The sequence below is a fragment of the Platalea leucorodia genome (assembly GCF_965183815.1).
Source record: "Platalea leucorodia genome assembly, chromosome: 8".
Lineage (NCBI taxonomy): Eukaryota > Metazoa > Chordata > Aves > Pelecaniformes > Threskiornithidae > Platalea > Platalea leucorodia.
The window spans coordinates 25944360-25963572 of NC_138830.1; the positions used below are offsets into that span (position 1 = coordinate 25944360).

General features: G+C 43.6%; 1 protein-coding gene across 2 annotated transcripts; it reads left to right on the forward strand.

Annotated features, from left to right (window-relative positions):
* The first annotated feature begins 1558 nt into the window (after window positions 1-1558).
* PLEKHB2 (pleckstrin homology domain containing B2) lies at window positions 1559-18123 on the forward strand. 2 transcript variants are annotated; one of them, XM_082320100.1, is made up of 9 exons: window positions 1596-1657; window positions 4749-4896; window positions 5235-5282; window positions 5928-6080; window positions 6852-6954; window positions 7888-7927; window positions 10386-10475; window positions 11643-11757; window positions 13839-18123. In XM_082320100.1, exons 3-9 carry the CDS (start codon window positions 5246-5248, stop codon window positions 13973-13975), a joined length of 675 nt encoding a protein of 224 aa, XP_082176226.1. In that variant the 5' UTR covers window positions 1596-1657; window positions 4749-4896; window positions 5235-5245; the 3' UTR covers window positions 13976-18123. The 2 variants fall into 2 exon arrangements, with proteins under 2 accessions (XP_082176225.1, XP_082176226.1); XM_082320099.1 differs by lacking the exon at window positions 4749-4896 and having other exon boundaries at window positions 1559-1657.
* Window positions 18124-19213: the final 1090 nt, after the last annotated feature.

Sequence of the window (19213 nt, forward strand, 5' to 3'; positions counted from 1 at the left end):
GGTCAACATAGTACAGGGACATGGTACCAAACAGCTACTAAACAAAATTTTGATGTTCTGTGCCCATGGAGGTAATTCATTCTGGAAACACCATGACAGTTTCTCAATGAATTTTAAAATGGTTTTAAACCTAATCTGAAAACTAAAGTTTTATACGAACCCAGACAGCCAATGCTGAACACATGCCAAAAAGGCAGCTGTCCCCTAGTGACTGCTCACCAAGGATAGGATCTGCTAAGGCTCCCAAATCCTCAAGGGGAGTATTTTTTGTTCCAGATGAAAACTGCTCCCTCCCCCAGTCTGAAGATTGTCTTACCTTCCACCTCTAACCCAATACATCCAAGTTTCTGAAAATACTTTTTCAGCAATGAAAGGTGAACAGTTTTAGCCTGAGAGAAAGGACTCCTAAACAAAAAGGAAAGACTTTGCTGCAGAATTTGATCTACACAAATCTCATTTACTGGTTGTCTCTGAAACCTGCAGTTCTGTTCACAGATGGATGATCTCTCTTTCTCCCTCTTGTTCTGCCTTCACCACTTTTATGGTACTTCAAAGATATATCAAAGCATGCACTACACTACAGCCATGAACCACACTATCACAGGCTTTCTAGGTAATTTCTAGTTAGAATAGCTGTTCTGTTCAAGAAGAGAGAATAGATGGATAGGAGGAAGTCTAGGAGCTTGTTGACAGATTAAGTGAAATTGTAACTATGATGAATACTATTTCTGTATTGTCCAGTCTTAAAACAAAAAGAGATCGGCTGAAGCCAACCAATTAATGGGGTTTTTTTTCCTTCTTTTTACTAACTGTGATGATAGGAGTCATACTCCCTCCAATGTTACCAGGATGAACCTAGGAAAAGCTCTAATAGGAAGTTCCATCATCCAGGGGAAATATTACATCTCCCCAAGAGGTTTTCCTCATTTTAAACTGTAACTATCTCATATATTTTGGGTTAGAAATGGAAAACACAATTTTAATTGTGAAGATAATTAACCAGTGACACAGTGCATTCTCCATCAGTTCAGATTCTGCAGTGTGCGGGCAGCACTGACCCAAATACAGTTTAGAGCTGTCATGCCAGCATCACTGAGATGCAGTTCCTGGCTGTTTTGTGTAAGAGGTCAGAGACTAGCTGGCCTTTCTGGCCTTGAATACTTGCGTGACGGCTTGAACAAAGTGACTCTCTCATTCTTTGTTGCAGTTCGATGGCATGAGAGCAGAAAATGTCCCTTTCATGATCATCACTAAGAAGAAAAGAAAAAAGTCCAAGTGTCGTAATGTGACGGGGCTGTCGCTGTGCCAGGCGCTAACCTGTGCAGAAGGGGATGCGTTTAAAATACGGAGGAACTGCGTGTCTCGGGGGAAGAGGACGCTACCCGTAACTGGGTCACCGTCCCGCACCGCGCCTTCCCCACGCAGGGATCCGAACCGGGGCACCCACGTTCCCACCAAACGCCGCGGGGTCTCACGGAAAACACGCCGCGTCCCGCAAGGCCCGGGCCTCGGCGGCGGGGGGAGCCGGGGCCGGGGCCGGGGCCGGGGCCGGGGCCGGGGCCGGGGCGGCGCAGCGCGGCGGGCTGACGTCAGGACGGGGCTGGCGCTGCCCGCGGCGGAGCGGGGCCGGCAGCGGGCGCGGGGCCGGGAGCGGCAGGTAGGTGCGGCGGCGGCGGCCCGCCACCGGCTGGGGTCGGCGGCGGGGGGCGGCGAGCGGCGGGCACGGCGCTGTGCGGCTGCCCCGCCCGGCCCGGCCCGGCGGCCGCGCGAAGGTCAGCGGAGCCGCGGAGCAGGCCGGGGCCGGCGCGGCCGGCGGGCCCGGAGCTGCCGGGGCCGGGGGGGCGCCCCGGGGGAGCGCTGGCAGGGTCCCTTCTCTCGGCCCGGCTGCCGGGTACGCGGAGGGCGAGACGGGGCTCTCAGGGCTGGGCCCGGCGGCCTCTGCGGGGCGAGCCAGCCGCGCCCTGCCCGCTGCCCGGCGGCGGCTGGCGGGGAGGGAGCGTGCGAGCGCCCGGGGGGTGCGGGGAGCGGAGCTGCCGCCGCGCCTGGGGCAGGCGGAGCCGCGGGCGAGCTGCCGGCCCTCACGGCGGGGCGGGAGAGCGGGGAGCGAGCCCGGGCCCGGTGCCAGCTTGCCCCCAGGCGGCCTGTCGGGGGGAGCTGCCCCCGGGGGGAGCTGTCCCCGGGGCGATGGCGCCTCTCCCAGCCGCCTGGGCCTGGGCCCCGGCTCGCTCGGGAACGAACAGGTTTTGAACCGAGAGCCACATCTCTCGGGCACTGGCTGAAATAAACACAACTTGATGGACAAAAGGCCTGCATGTAGCTAGTTGCAGAGTCAGAAAGTTCCAAAAATAGGAAACCTGCTTTGTTGTAAAGGGGAGGGGAGCAAATAGGGCCACATGTGGACACTCCTCTGAGCGCTGCATAGCTCTCTACCTGAAGTCTTGGGAATAAAGTAACGGTGAGGGGTGAGTGGGCACAGCTGGTCGCCTGGGACTCAGCGCTGTCCTTAGGTCTGTGTGGCTAAGCCCCTTCCATCTACGTGGATTGCAGAATCGAGTCCATTGCTAGTTTGACTGCTTTAATCAAAATTGCTCTAGTAATTACAAGCTGCAGGTAGAAACACTTGATTTGTTTTGAAGTTTGCTTTTCCTACCAGCCAACTGGGTTTGAGAACAAGAAGTGAACTGGAATAGACTTGGATATTCCACATTATGTTCTGTGCAAAAAAGGAAAACTGCTATTGAAGGAATAGCCCCACCCCTTCGCTGCATTTGCTTTTAACTTATCTTCAGTTTAGGGTGCTGCTACTTTTAGATTTCAGCCGCCAAGGAAGTTCTGTTGAGGTTGGTGATAAATTGATCTTTGATATCTTTGTTTAAATCCCATTTTCCATGTTCGTTTGCACTGAGCTAGTTTAACAAGCAAATAATACTCAGTTGCAGCTGATCGTGCCAGGCTATCTTCTAGCTCTGCAAATACTCTTTTAAACATAATGTGGGTTGATTGCGAATACTGTATTGGACTTCTAAGTCAGTGCTTGTGCTTAAAAAGGGCGAGAGAAGAATATCCAATTGTTTTTGCACCTCCTACTTCAGTGCTGACAGATTGTTCCGTGTGATTCCTTGCTCTCTATCCAGAGCTGAAGTTCTGGGCACTTAAATTCTGTGTTGGGAAAATTTAGTTGCATCTGCGATGACATGCAAGGTGCTGTACAGCTGCTGAAGCCTCCTTTGCTGTTGTAGCCCTAGATAGCTGTGAGACATTCTGTAATGTGAGTCTTCGATTGTGAGGCACTCTGTAACGACAGGCAAAGCTTAATTTGTCAAGAGAAATGTTTTCTTCTTCATTTCTTCCCCTTTATGTGTCTAAGTTAAATCTAATTATGCTGTTGTGTAACAGAGTAGGTTTAAAGGCAGCAACAAACATTCAATGGCCTAATCTAGCACTTGTAAGAGAACTGAAGTTCATGCAAGTTCTCTGTTGGCTCTTAGACTATTACAAGGCCTCTGGAAATATACAGTGATTTCACCTTAGTGGGCAAACTGGACGACTTGGGAGCACCACTGGAGAGACCCATTCCTGTGAAAACAAAGAGCAAGATGACTGTTTCCTTGTAAAGGAGAATCTAGGGGAGAGGAGCATATACTGGGGTGGTGGGAGAATGAGGCTCAGGTCCTTTGTACCACCTTGTTACTCTGGCAGAATAAATTGGACTATTTCTGAAGCTCTCCCTCTGCAGACAGGTGACAACAGCATGCTTAGACCTCAGAGCAAGACCTGGTGACCAGGATTAAAGCAGGATAGGAGTTTGACACTCCCTTTTGACGGGCTGTCAGCTAAATGTTTGTTTTCCCAGTGAGCTGGTACAAAAGCCAAGAGTAAGAGGTTTATCTTGGACCTTCAACTTTACCTGCATGTGGTTCTCACCATCACACCCGAGCCTGTGCTGGATGTGGCATTCCTTCAATATGAAATCCTGCTGGCCATAGTCTTTACTTGTGTGTTACAGAATTTGCCCAGTACTGTGAAGGGGACACAGCTAGAAGTAATATCTAATAGATGGCATATATACATCTATCAGAAAATAAGTGGATGCTTACTAACTTTATATTTTACTAGAATATAACAAAACTCTCTTCTCTTCTTCCCTCCCCCCCACCTTTAAACACATTCCTTGTCTGGAAGGAGTTCCTCTGTCTATCAAATCTACTATGCCACCTTCCCCCCTGCCCTTCTTATGCTCCTATAAGCAGAATGTTATCTGGTAGGTTTAAGTATCCGTCTCTCATATTGGCTTACAAGGCCCACAAATAATTTCTAAAAGAGGCAGCCTTCTCAAGGGAGGATTAAAATGCTTCTTTTCTTGCTTTTCTAATTCAATTGCATCCAGATAGTTATGTTTTTATTAATCCATTTTAGAACAATAGTCAGAACACATTATGCTATAAAACAAAAACTCATCCTCCAACATATCGTATGCTTGATCTCTTTTCTTTAGCATGCTCATAAACCAGAGTGCAGTGGCCGAGTGCTTAATGTCATGTGTGATAACTTGAATTTAGTGCAGGGTCCTTCCCATGCCATTTCAAGCTTCATTTAAAAGTTGAGGAGAAAGGAGAATCTCATTTTATGGGCTTAACTTATTTCAGTTCATCTTGGAGGGAGCTAGTGACGATTTGGAAGAAATAAAAGTCATAAGAACAGCTTTCTCCTTCCTGTTTAAGATTAAACTGTTTCAGCTTTTGTTTCAGATGGACTTTGAGCCAGTGAATGAAAAAAACAGAAGAGGAAGTACAAAAAAAGGGAGATAGGAAAGAAGTGAGGGTGCTTAGTAACCTGAGACTGAAGAATACAGGAAGCACGCCTATGTCTAGAGAACAGCTTTGAAAGGAACTGGTGGCGAGTCAGGCAGCAGTCACTCCAGTCTGTCTCCTCCCCATGTTGCAAGAGTGGTAGCTGTAAGCTTGTGTGTTTTCCAGTTAAACTTAAGAGTGGTCTCTGATAGTCACGTTGGATTGCTACAATTGCACATTTGTTCCATGTGTTAAGTCCTGGAATACTAGTTGTGCCTTACTGAATATCTTCAGCTGAGATCTACCTTGTCTCTCTGCAATACTAGCTGGGTACACACAGCTATAATATATGATATTATACCTTGAGATGCCTCTTTCTAATGTATTATTGTGAAATACTGAAGACTGCTTTTCTCCCCCTCACCTTCCTCTTCTGTCCACTAGATTAAGCAACAATGGCATTTGTGAAGAGTGGATGGCTGCTCCGGCAAAGTAAGTCACAGGCCTTTTACCTCCTTTTCTCCCCACCGTGTCTAACTTCCTCAAGAAACGTCAGAGCAACTTAGTAATTCCCCAGTCTTTCTTAAAACAAGTCTCTAGGTCTGTGTGTTGTTTTTTGGTTTTGTTTTTTTTTGTTTGTTTGGTTTTGTTTTGTTTTTTGTTTTACTTTTAGGACACTTCACAAAATGACCTGTCATGACAGCATTTCCATGTGACCTTTTGGGTATACCAGTGGGAAACAGGATGTACCATATCTGAGGTGTCTGACTGGCATTCAGCTTCAGATGCTGCTCTGTAATTAGTGCTGTACAAGTGGAGACTTGGAAACTTAGTACCTGACACCTTACCTTAATGTCTTCAATTAGTCTTGCCCTCTGCTTGTTCTTGCAGCAAGTTAAAACTAAAGCGCCAGGTTATGCACTTAAAATAAACTCAGTTGTGACTTTGAATACTAGATAAGATATGGAACCGAATTCTGTAATGTTCTGAAGTGGAGATGTTGTAGTACAGGATTTTGCTTGGCACCTCAGAATGTCTGGAGCAACTGTGAAGGATTTCTTGGTTTATTTTTTATTAACTCTAGGACACAAATACTTCCCAATATGAGTCCTCAAAAGTGACTGTCTGATTTTTAAGGTACTATTTTACGGCGTTGGAAGAAGAACTGGTTTGACCTGTGGTCTGATGGCCGCTTAATATTCTATGATGATCAAAATCGCCATGATATAGAAGATAAAATCCACATGCGAATCCATTGCATCAACCTCAGAGTGGGGAATGAATGTCGAGGTAATAATGAAAACTTCAGGATTTGTGTATTCAGAGATTCTTTACAACTTCAGTGCCTGCCCAGCAGCCTGCCCAGCATACCATTTACAACACTACAGCAGAAGTAAACATGTCCAAGAAGTGTGCAACTTCACTGTTTTTAAACACACCCCCCCCAACTCCAACCCAACCAACTACTAAATTCCCTTATAGATACCCAGGGTGTGGTATCACCATGTGATAGATTAGGTTAGGGTTTGATACTTCCTTTTAAAACTCAGTGAGGACGGTGTACTGTATGCGCAGGTGGCAGGCAGGCACGTGAGGATGGAATGTTCACAATACATTTGTGTGTCTGATGATAGTGTTACAGGTGTAATTATAGTGCTGGCTGGAGTGAGAGGCAGGACTACAAACGGGAAACCTCAGCAGATTTTTTTTCAAGTATTACTAAGTTCACTTCTAGCATTTGTTAGTACTCTACTTGACGCTGACACAAGTGAAGGACACAAGTCTAGGAGAGTACTTATTGCTACGTATGGATTGGTTCTCCTGTAAGACACTTGCACTTCTTAGGGACAATGTTGAGAGCTACTTACTTTCGGGACACTCTAAAGAGCAAGAACAGGTTATTTCCTTCTGTAATTTGTTCTGATGCCATGGAAAGCAGCTACAACTGGCCCTAGTTTTATTTTGTCCAGACTTTTGCATAAACTCTCTCCCTTCTTGTAAATGCAATCATGAAATTCTGGTTATAGATATTTCATAACTCATCTCTTTTTTCTGACTCAGATTTCCAGCCTCCAGAGGGGAAGCAGAGAGACTGTTTACTGCAGATTGTTTGCCGTGATGGGAAGACAGTCAACCTCTGTGCAGAGAGTGCAGATGACTGCCTGTAAGTCTGCCAGAGAATATTGGTTTTGCTGCCTCTTCCTCTTTTATCTTTCTTTTTCTCTCCCTAATTATTTTCCTTCCTTTGGACTTTCAGAGATGATACATTTTAAGAAAGTTTTCAAGCAAGTAAAAGCAGGCTCTCAGTGACAAAAAATATAGCTCTCCTATAAGCAGTTGTCTAGCTCATGCAAACTAGCTGCAAGTTAAGTCACTGAAAGCACCGAAGGGTGAGGAGGAGTAAAAGAATCTTATTAATATGATTAACGCAAGACATGCTGAACAGATTTTTTTTTTTTACTTTTCCCATTCTTCAAATAGTACATGACCCTGCATCGCCCAAGGACATCCCAATCAGTAGTGAAAGGAACAATACTCCATTATTGTGAACTCTCAGCTGAGCTTGGCTGTGTATAGTTAGATAACTCCTGTCATCAGGGGTTGCCAAGTATGCATGGTGCATCGACCGAGCATGCTCCCAGCCAATATGGCATGGAAGTATCTGAAGTGTATGTACCTTCTCTTCAAACTGTAATAGCGTCAAGACGCACACTCTCTAGTCAGCACAGATGCAACTGTTCAGGCAGCAGATATAACTTCCCTGGTGCATCTCTTCCTATTTCCTTATCCTGAAGATGGCTGCATATTACCTGGCTGTTGTGCTTGCAGTGTGGACCTTCAAGACCACATCTGTTCCTTTTCATGTTCCCTCTCATTCCTTCTCAGCTCTGCAAAGAAAGTAATTTTTTCTCAATCTTGGTGTAACACCTTCATGCGTTCATTTTAGTGTATCATTAGGCTTTGACATATGCAGTATCTTAAACTCTGCTCCTGCAGTACCTCTAGTTGCTAACCTTGTTTTTTTCATAGTCCTAAAAAGAAAAAGTGGTGTTAATTTTTATCAGTGTTCCATTAAACAATGGGGTTTTTTTTGCAGGGCATGGAAAATCGCTCTCCAGGACACCAGAACAAACACAGTAAGTGTACAACCTAGCCTTTATACTGATAGAGAAGCAGCACATCAGTGTTATGTGTGGTCCAGCAGTTTACTTCTGAAATCATGTCCCATCCTTCTCTGCTAGAGAAAAACAGGGTCATGAGCATGATGCTGAGGCTTGTGGGTGGGAGAAGAATGATCCTCTGGATCACAAGCACGTCATCCTTGCAGCCAAGTCCAGGCAAATGCATGCTGAGTGGAAGTGAATAATTTCAGGGAATGATTTCTTTGGGTGGAAGTGAATGTTTGGGACGCTGGTCTGTAAGAGAAGTGGGCACTGAGGCTGTGGGCAAAAAGTAAATCTACAACCAGTAAAAATGCACTTTCCACTCCCAGTGTTTGTTGCCTACCAGGCGCAGTGCTAAAGAAAGCTTACTGCAAAGAAACTGTTTGTTAATGTAGATCCATTACATTGTGGGATGCTTCTTGGCAGAGACTAGGGGAGCAGCAAGAGGTGCTTGGAGGGGAGTGCAGGCATGCCAAGAAGGAGTATATTACCTCTGCATTGGCATGCTAGCTGTGGAGAGTGAAGAGGTCAGGAATCATAAAAGCCTCTCTGTGAGTCTTGGAGTTCTCTAGAACTTTGGGGAACCACATCTATCCGCTTGTGGGTATTGTTGATTTGTTTTCCTCCAGACTGCCTTCCAGAGTACTCTTCAGCTTTAGCTTTCCTTAGATGGCTAGACTGAACCAACCTAAGATGTTTTTGTTTCATGGGGAAATGCTGCATTTCATAGAAGCTTATCTCAGTTTTTGATGGGTCACATTCACATGGCCACTGTACTGAGGCATCTCTCATGTGATATAACTTAGATCTGTAGATACCCAAAGCAAACACTTGTCATAGCAAAACTACCCGGGACACAATTGCCTCTGCAGCTATGCTATGCTGCATCCTGGTGTTAAATGAGAAGTGAAGGACTTGTCCTCATGCAGAGGACACTACACATGGTCTGTCTGCTCTAGTTTTAGGGGCTTTATCTTGCTTACGTGTGAGATGCTGACTCCTGGTTTCAGGAGTTAGGAGCTGCTGCTTTTCATGTCTCTCACTCAGCTGCCAGCACTGCTAGATGGCATTCAAAACTTGCCAGTGCATCACCTTTGTCAGCCAAGGCAGACCCCAGCTACTGAAAGCAGGGCAGGTAGCTCTCTGCACAAGTAGTATCATAAATTAGCACTTTCCAAAGCTATTAAAGGTCTCCAACAAGGATTTGAACTAACCGGGTAACTGGGTTTGAGTCCATCTGTAGGTGTCTGACACAGCTTTCAAAAATACCGACCATCCAGCAGTGCCTCGTAACTTTACTGGAATAGCAGGGTGATCACCCTGGCTTTGAGAACTATGTCATTTACAGACATTTGCAGGCTTGTGTCATATGCCTGTACAGAGTTCCCCGTAGCAGAACAGAATACATTTATTGCTGAGATCTGAGCATTTGCTGAAGTTTTTCTCAGGTGGTGGAAATACCTGCCTCTTCAATACCGTGCTTTCAACAGTGTTTCAAGCAATCCTTAGAATCTCCACCACAAGTTTGACCTGGGATATGGCCATAGTATGCCCTCAGAAGTCTTTCTACAGGCCAGGTACAAGAGACAATAGGAGCATTCTCTATTGAGCTATTAAAGTGTTCACTTGTAAATTAAAAAAAAGGAGCTGTTTTTTTTTCTTGGGATAGGGCACTGACTAAGAGCATCACTGTAGATTTCTGACATTAGGGGCAAGAATACAAGGCTACTGCTACAAATCTTAATTATCTTTGAGAGCTCCTTGTAGATGGATTCAAGTAAGTTATCACGCTTGCCTCACAGCTGCCTTCAAAAAGGACCAGAATTATAGGTGGCATTTGCAAAGTAATTCCCTAAAAACAACCAAGCCCCTCAAATCCCTACATTTAAACCTCTCTTATTGCATTTTTTTTTCCTCACAGCCAGAAAGTGAGAGGTGGCTAAGGATGACAGTGTTCTGCTAAAACGTTCGGGTGCCACTTTTGGCTGCTGCGTTTGTTTCCTTTATCTGCTCTTACAGAACTTGGTGATACCACTCCAGGGTGCCAGGAAGCAGCTAGCTTAGTTGTGAAGGCTTTTTTTATCTGAAAACAGAGGATGAACAAGAGAGTAATTTCTAAAACTGAGGCTACAAAATGAGGGAAGGAGTTGGTATGCTTGCATACACACGTATGCATGTCTGTGTGCGCACACACACAGGTAAGAAATTTTATGGCTCCTTCCTGTGGTTGATTAGGCATTTGTGTTCTCCCAGGTCTGCTCTCCAAGTAGTTTCTTTTTGCAGCGCTTTATAAGGTACTCACTGCTTGCTTAACTTGCAGCACATCTAAAGGTTACTCTTTCTTTGGGGTCATTAAGTTTTAATCCTTGCACTACTCTAACTGGCTGTCTGTAGGAAAAGGTGATAACTGCTACCTTTCCATGGTGTTTAGGGCTACGTGGGATCTGACGTGATGTATGACGAGACAGCCATTTCCTCAGCTCCTCCTCCCTATACAGCTTATGCCACGCCATCACCTGAGGTAAGAGTTGCAGTTGGGAAGCATTAAAATAAGTGAGATAGCAGAAGTGGCCATCCTTCAAGCACCCAAACTGTACTCCCTAACTTTCACAGTTAGATCCAGCTTTAAGGTTTGTGCAAAACGAGAGTGAGAGTAAGGCACTAACAATCTACTGTCACTCCTATTTGAGATGGGTTTGCTTTGAAAGGGATGAGGCAGATTTGGTTGGGAGGTATATAAAGGGATGGCTGCTCAGTGAACTTGGAAAATAAAGCTTCTTAAAGACAGGGCACAAGTTATTTGGCTAATCTTGAAAAATATTGGCCATGCAGCTTTTAACATAAGGAGGTGTGACTATACTTTCACATTGTGTAAGCACTGGAAGGATATAAAATCAGGAGTTTTAAAAATAGGATTTAATGACTGGAGCTGTCACTTTTAACACATAAGGTTTGTTGTATCCAAGATGTCATAGCAACAAAATAACTCTAGCTTCTGGATGCACAGTTCTTTTGCAGTGGAGAAGGAGCAGCACTGGGGCCGAACCAGTATACACTGAGGATTTCTGGATGTTCTGACTCACATGCAGTGATGTGCAAAGGGATAGTTTGGGCTAGTGTTACTTGTTGCACTATAGGTGCTCTGCTCCGCTCCAGCCCCTTGCTCTTAGAAATAGTTGTTAAGAACTAGATGTGGTACTGGGAGCTGTACCAGGGCTAGCAGCAGGCCTCTGCTTTTGGAGAACAAAATTGCTTCCAAAACATATGGCTACAGAGTATTTGTCCTGAATCTGACGTTTACTTGCAGTGTGCTAGAGGAAAGTTGGTTGGAGTTTCTTGGGATCAGCTGCTGCCTACCTGGCACTTCTGAGCTCTCCAGAGAGCTGTGATTGGCATGAGGGCAGAGAGGAGAAGCTGGTAAGGCTGCTGTGGCTCTGCCTGATGATCCAGGCCCTGCCTCTGCCATTCACCATCCAGGAAGGGTGGAGAGTAAATGCTGCTTAGGAGCACTTATATTTTCAAGCAGCTATTTTAAGTCCTTTCCAGGGAGTAGATAGATTGTATCAGTACAGACTGGATATTTTAGTGAAACTTTAACTGCATTAGAAATGAAGGACAATTGAACAAAGTGCATAATCGGATACATAGCAAAGAATACTTTTGTAATGGACATTTTTAATTTCACCAGGTTTATGGCTATGGCTACGATCAGTACAATGGTGCATATCCCCCTACTGGTCCTCAAGTCTTCTATGCCTCCAATGGACAAGCTTATGCTGTTCCCTATCAGTATCCGTACCAAGGTAATCAGTATCAACCATACCCTTCACCTTCCTATAGAAGCTATTTGAGTCAGTCTTTCTGGCTTTAATTCTATTAATCACCATCCTTTACCATCCACCACTCCTGCACAACAGAGTGATAGAAAGAAACCTGACTTGTAACTGGAACGAAGTCCCCTTACCCTTTCACAAAAAAGCGAGTGCAGTGAAATTTGTATTAAGTGATTAAATGTTCCCAGAGTGATCCCAACATATTTAAATTACTTCATAAACTCTTTTTGAAGCACACAGAACTCTCTCGCTAACTACAGTAGGCAGCTTGTTTTCTAAGGAAAGATAGAAGAGCCAGAACAAGATTGATTCAGTACTCCATACCGGGCATTGATGGAGATTTTGATTCATCTGTTGCTCTTATACCTAGCTTAACTATTTCAACACTGATGTTCAGCTATGACCTCAGAATTAAATGCAAGTTTCAAAGGTAAATCCACTCCCAAAGCATGGTGGTAACTGGTTCTTTCCCCTCATGCTGGAATTGCTGCGAGGCAGTACATTCAGCCTTATGAACTATTCTATTGCTCTGTTCAGGTTTGTATAGCTTTCAAACCCAATAAAAGAGGAAAGAGACGAACATTTTAGGGTGTCCCAGAGAATCGGGGCTTTACAGAATTGGGGCTTTAGAGTAGTATGGGTAGTATAAATCAGAAGATTTAACTTACTAATTGTTTATGGTCCGGCTCTGCAAATAAGAATCTCTCTTCAGAAATGTTTTCAGTTTTGAGGGAGATATTTTTTTTCCATTTGACATTTGTCAGGTTATTTCATTTGCCTTTTCCATTTTCTGTTACAAGAGAGGTGCATCAGCCTAAAGCTTTTAAAGCTTTCCTCATCTAAGTTAGTGAAGTCCTAAGATACAGATCATATATATATACCAACACAGAGGAAGGTGGGTTCTGTTGGTTCTTAGCAGCTGAAAAGCAGCAGCTTGTTGAAGGTCCCAAGAACAACTTTTAAAAACTACAAGCAGGCCTTGGAAATCAAGCCTCAGAAACCTGTATGACAAAAAAGCAGCATTAAAGAGTAACTCTCCTAAACAGTTTGCAAGTCCAGTGTGTTAAGATACTAGTTACAGGTTGGGCATAGTAACCAATGTTTTTCTCCGCTAGGGTGACTGCAACTACATCTTAGGGGTCACCTAAGCAATTAACTTAACCCCTGCACATTTGGCTTCATTGCTCGTTCTCTAAATTGACATAATCCTTCTCATGAGGTTCCCAGTCATGCATCATTGAGTCAGTGAGAGCCTTTTCCAGTTGTATTAGTTGGATTACTTCAGTATCCGTTACAAAAAACATTGCAACATCTTCAAGAATACTTAATCTTCCTGAAAAGTCTGGAAGGGAAAGCAATACCATTATGTTTGCTTTGCAGGTAGGAGCTAAGTCACAAAACATGACAGGTGGAGCTTGTACAAGTCTGTTGCAGAGCAAGGGTCAATTGGTGGTTTCTTGAGTCTTAGGTTATTTCCTTACTACTGGGCCAATCTTCATCTGAAAAGAAACATAGCAGCTGTCACCACACAACAGATCAGTCCAGGATGTGAAGGCTGAATTGAAGTAGTAGGCAGTAATTGTAGAGTAAATAACTGATACACAGTTTCTGACAAACCACTGGCTTAAGAGCTGCCAAAGATTTTTTGGAGGGGGGAACTATACTATTTGCCTTAACTTCAAGGCTGAATCAATTTTTAGACCCATTGCTTGCATTAAATCCACTAAGTGTTTGACAGAATGATACAAGTAATTCATAGGTTCTTTGCTAATATAAATGCAGAACAATGTTCCATTTTACATTTGTGATGACCTTTTCTCCCAGATACTAAACTCTTAGGAGGCTAGAAGTGTTCCTAGGCTTCTGGATTTAGTTAATAAATGTGGAGGCTGAATCCAAAGCAGAGATTTATTCTACCTTTGTAGTTGACATCATCTTAGTGTTCAATCAAAGGACGAGAGTGAAAGAATGGGCATGTTTTGAAATCGCAATGCATGGTATTAAGACATATGTTTCTTTTGCCCTCCTCCTAACAATCTCTTATTACCTAGGACCTTATGGCCAACCCCCTGCAAACCATGTCATCATTCGAGAGCGTTACCGTGACAGCGATGGAGATCTTGCACTGGGCATGCTTGCTGGAGCAGCAACTGGAATGGCTCTGGGATCATTATTCTGGGTCTTCTAGATTACCCGTTCCTTATCTTTGTAGTTCCAAAAACCTTTATTGTGTGCAATAATATATTGGCAATGTTGTTTACTGTTAAACTTTAAGAAATGCAATAGTTATTTTTCAGTAGTGATATCTTAATAACTGATTCTTAACTGTCCTAAGGAGAGTTTAAAGGCACCATTTAGTTAAGTGGTTGGAGATGGCATGTGCTGCTTTTGAATTCTGTTCTGATGTTTGGAGATATAAGGATTTGTACTGATAAGGATCAGTATGAGAACCAATGTAACATGGTAGCAGTCACTAGCTTTATGAACAGACTGTTTTGTAAACACCATAGAAAAAATGGATTTTTGGGGGGTCTAAAATCTGGTCCAAATAGGAAGTTTACAGGAGCCCTCCATTAGTATATATGTACCACTGGCTTCTGAACATTCCCTGGACAAACATAAAGCTCAGCAGAAACTCCTTGGCATTAGGTAGTCTGCCATGCTTGAGGATTTTTTTTTTGTTTTCAAACTTGCCTGCAGATGGTAGTGTATTTTCTTAGATGGAGTCCTATACCTGTCTCTCACACCATCCAGGTGAAGATGTCTTTGAGAACGTGTAAGCAAACTGCTAAGAAGCAGCAGCACTCCTCAGTTCTTTTATTCTCCCAGAAATGTGAATGACCAGTGCCAAGGAAGACCAATATGTTTATTGTTCCATCTCCCTCTTTATGCTGAATCACTCTTCTCTGCTCAGATGGAAATAATGGATCTTTAGCTTTGCAAGTGGTCTTCCTTGTCTGTAGCACAGTCACCCCAGACATTGTACCAACTGCATTGCTGAGGAAGAGGCCATTGTCTAGTGTCTCTGCTCATTACTGCTGTTGCTCTGCAGAGTCTGCAGGAGGAGAACTAACTTGAACAACCCTTGCCCTGTTGGGCCTACCAGAACCCCTCTGCAGGCAGTAATAGTCAAGGGGGAAGAGACAAACAGCACAAGTAGACCTTGCACACAGGCACTTTGATACCAGCTGCCTTGCTGTGGCTAGGATAGAATGTCTGCCTCTTAGCCTCCAACGTTTCCTGAACCAGGTTCATTATTTGCAACTAGTTTTGAGCACAGCTGAGCCTGGCTTTGTTCTATGCACGCTTCTCTCTCACATTCAGCAGGTCTCTTCTTCCCTCCATGACTTGTTAAGGAAAACACTCCTAGGAACCTGGCTGGCTTTGCTTGTATGTCTGGTCCTTATACAATGTGCTGCTGCAGGCTGCTGTGCTATGGACTGTAACCTGGAGTGCAAATGTTATGTGTGTTATGTGGCCTATTACCTTATCCTGTTCTAATCCATGCTGAGCTGTGCTTGGCAGGGGAAAGAAAGCTCTGAAGAAATGCACATGCTTTCTTATTCAGGTAAGAGAGGCAGGGTGCCTAAGTTGAGTTCTTTACAGTAAGAGGACTTATTTTTATACTTCCACTTTCAGCTTCCTGTATTGATACTGTTTTAATGTGTTAAGGCTTTCTTTTGCTTTCATTCAGAAGTAGGTTCATTTCCTTAAGGTTCACGGGGTTTCAGGTATGTCAGGAAAGAAGAAAATAGATGAGAACTTGCACCCCATATAAATTTAGATCAAGCCTCAACCTTTGTAATTTCATCCTAAAGCTGTCTTGGCTCTATCCTACATATTTAAGCAACAGGGGTCTTGGACAAGAGTTTGGGTAGCAGCCAGTGGAAGCACTAAGCTTTCATGACTCTTAGGACCAACTCAACAAACTGAAATCATCAGAAGGAAACAGACGGCTGTAATCTTGGCTGCATTACTAAGAGTGGGCCTAATCCAGGGAATGTAAACTTCTTTCAAGAAACTCTGGCTCAGAGCCGTACACCAATGTGCATGCATGTCCTTTCACAGATTAATACAAGCTGCATATGTTCTGCCAGTGGTCTCTAACTGAAAGGACTTGCTGGAGGTTCAAAAGAGGACCAAAGCAGAAGTTTCCTATTGCTTATCCAAACCAAAAGAAATTGAGTACACTACTGAAGTTCTCTTAAGAGGCCCAGTACCTGTAAGGTCAGAAAGAGATGGTGACTGTCTGGAACTTAAGTGAACAAACATTTGTACCCTTTTTAAGCCTTGAGATAACCTTGAAGCTGATTACAGGTCTACACTGCTGTTTAGTTTGTGCTTTGCGACATAACTAGTTCTGCAGAATGCCTCCATCTCCTCTGCTCCCTGTGTGATATTTAGCTTGTAAGGGTGGGGGAGAATAAAACAATTGAACATCATTGTGATTTATTTTGAATTTCGTAATGATTGTGAAAGAATAGCACAAAGCGAATCAGCTAGTAATTTATTTTAAGTTCAGAGTTCTGTTGTGTGGTTTGTTGTCTCTTTGGTTTGTTTTATTTTTTTTTTTTTTTTTTTTGCAAGAGCTGTTGATTACAGCAGGGAAACATGTCTCTTGTGCTTTCAGGAGATAACTGTATCTAGGTCCCCAGTTTCTTCAAGTGAAGTATGTAAGATAAAGACTGTTGATTGCAAAACATTCCTGGGTTGAATTCAAAGCAAGAAATGATCTTTTTAAAAGTTCAAATTTAAGTAAGTCTCCATTAAAAAAATAACCTTACTCCTTCTCAAGGGGAAAAAAAATTACAAATTGAAGCTGAAGATTCTAGTTTTATCTTGGTAACAATAGGCTGCTTTTATACAAAAATCACGAGCTACTTTTCTATCCTGGTAGCACAGGCATTTAGAAGCTAGAAAGCAAATGTACAAAACTGTGCTAGACCATAAAATCAAGAGAATAGTTATCTTATTGCGGGTGCTTATAGCCTGTCTGATCTCACTGCAGAAGCAGAAGTGGAAATGTCTTGGTGCACAAAGCAGCAGCATGGGGATAGCCACTTGAATTCACTGGTTGTTAAAGCTCATAGACTTGCTTCCTGAAGACGTGGCCATACCTCCTGTTGCTCAGGAACAGAGTGGAGGTTTGGTCATATCTATAATAATGTCCAGCTGGATACATAGTCATGACTCAACAGCATTTCTCGGCCCAGTCCAGTACTTAATATATCTGCAGTTTGTGTAGATGCTGGTTGTGAGCTGAAGGAGCAGGGCCAGTGTGAATTTTGGGGCTTGGAGGGACTGCCATGCCAGCTTCTGCAGATAGGTGACACTATAGTGATGGGAAGAGGCAGTGGATGTGGCAAGACCATTTTCAAAACAGATTGAAATGATAGTCCTAAACAGGTGTTTGTTTCTGAATGGTGCTATTCATGATGCTGTGATTCCAGTTATACCTGCATAGCACCCAAGCACATGCTTTCCTACATGAGGCCCAATACTTGACCTCCCTAAAGCTATGGGAGGTCCACAGCCACGACAGTGCCACTGTTTTTTGCAGTGTACACTATCAGTTAAGGATGACTAAATCTGTTGTATAGCAGTTACAGTCCATTCAGAATTAAATAGCAGTGCTTACAGAGGTCACAAGCCTATATGTTCATCTGTGACTAGTTACTTTTCGATTCTCAGTTACAGAGAGCTGGACAGAGCTGGCCTTCCAGAGAGTGGGGTGGAAATGCTCAGCCTTCTGCTAAGTCCAGCCATGTTAAAGCAGTGAACCAGGGCCCCCTCCCAAATTCTTAGTTAACACGTGAAAACATAGCTGTTGGCTTCTTTTGCTTAAATGTGGGGGGATAGGGAGCAAGCTGCTTCTAGTGAGTGGGTAAAGGCTTACGAACTAGAGAGGAAGGGGTGGGAAGTGTTCATGTACAGAGCAACTGCTCTGACTTTTGGCAAAGACACATCGTTTCTAGTGCTGAAGCACACTCTGAGCTGTGACTAGACAGAGCTACCCTAAATGTCACACAACACTGGCTTCATTTTGTTTGTTCTCCAGTGGATATTCAATAGGTGATGCAATCAGATAAGGAAACTGAGTAAAGGAGAAAATTCACACCCATGTTCCTCAAATGTGTTTGTGCCTTTTCCTCCTCATGATATGACTAAGATAGGTATGTGTAAGTCATGGAGGGTAGCATGCAGCAAATGTTTCGTCTCCCCAGATCCTTCATGTTCTTGTGCACTGTCGTAACTGCTGTTTTACTGTATGTCCTCATTCTCGTTATTAATTTATAGCAAAATACCCTTAGCAATAAAATTCATATTTAAGTGTAATTGTTTTGTCTTGACATGTTTACTAGCCTTTGTTCAACGTTTCTCATTTAGTTAGTCTGTGGGTGGCTGTACGTTCTTCAAACATGTAGTCAGCTTACAGGAGATTTCCTTTGCAAGGAAACAGTGCCATGATGAATTCTGTGCACCTCCAGTCTTTCCTAAGCAATTACAAGGCTGGCTTTGCTTGGTAGAAAAATGAACTAAGACAACTGTGGCTGTTGGAGTTAGAGCTGAGGCTGACGTACCTCGGTTATCTCAGTTACCATTTAATGAAGATGATGTAATGTCTGTGAAATCAGCAAAGTAACTCTGCACTAACACCGCTATACCAAGATTAGAATTAAGGCTTATTTCTTTTGTAATGGAGTTGAAGGCTTTGACTCAGAAATGCTTAATCTTGGATATATGCAACGCTGATCCAGATTTACCGTTGGACATTGTGTTATCAAATCAACAGATTTGTACTGTTTAGTATTACAGTAAGCGGCTTGGAGCACAGATGTTGCTCTGGGCAGAATGCTACTGGTTGCTGTATTGGTATTTTCTGTTTATGGATTGCTTCAGTGGAGTTGGGTACAATCAATAAGTTTGCTTAGACAAAGACACTAAATGACCACAACTAGCTCCACCACCTAAAGGCAGACTATCATCTTGTATGTTTGCTGGGAATTAAACTATTTGTCAGAAGGACCACAGTACATTTTGTAAACCATTATCCTTGCTTTATGCACATTTTGTTTTTACTGTTGAGGGGTGGTAGTTTTTTTAGCCACTAATCTGGGGGAGGAATGAAAACAAAACTGCTATTTCAACCAATCAGTTATTGTAGGAGTACACGTCTCTCCTCTCCCCAGCATGCTATGCTGGCTATGCTTATTTTATCAGTCATCACTTCCATATGATGGATTTAGTAGGCTAAGCAGACCGTTGTGTACACTTAACCCTGCCCACCAGAGAGGCCACCTTTACTGAAATTTCTGCACCAGAACAAGTTAGGGAACTAAATTTGCTGTGCAAGGCTTAGCAGCTGCATACTCTCCTGAACTGCCATGCTTCTGAACTGGGAACAGCTTAGAGAATGGGCTTTGCC

Excerpts from the sequence above, each read along its gene's own strand:
- PLEKHB2 (XM_082320099.1), top strand. The coding sequence starts at position 5,246 with ATGGCATTTGTGAAGAGTGGATGGCTGCTCCGGCAAA. Across the intron at positions 6,081-6,851 it reads AGTGGGGAATGAATGTCGAG|ATTTCCAGCCTCCAGAGGGG; the intron begins GTAATAATGAAA and ends TTTCTGACTCAG. Across the intron at positions 10,476-11,642 it reads ATGCCACGCCATCACCTGAG|GTTTATGGCTATGGCTACGA; the intron begins GTAAGAGTTGCA and ends TAATTTCACCAG.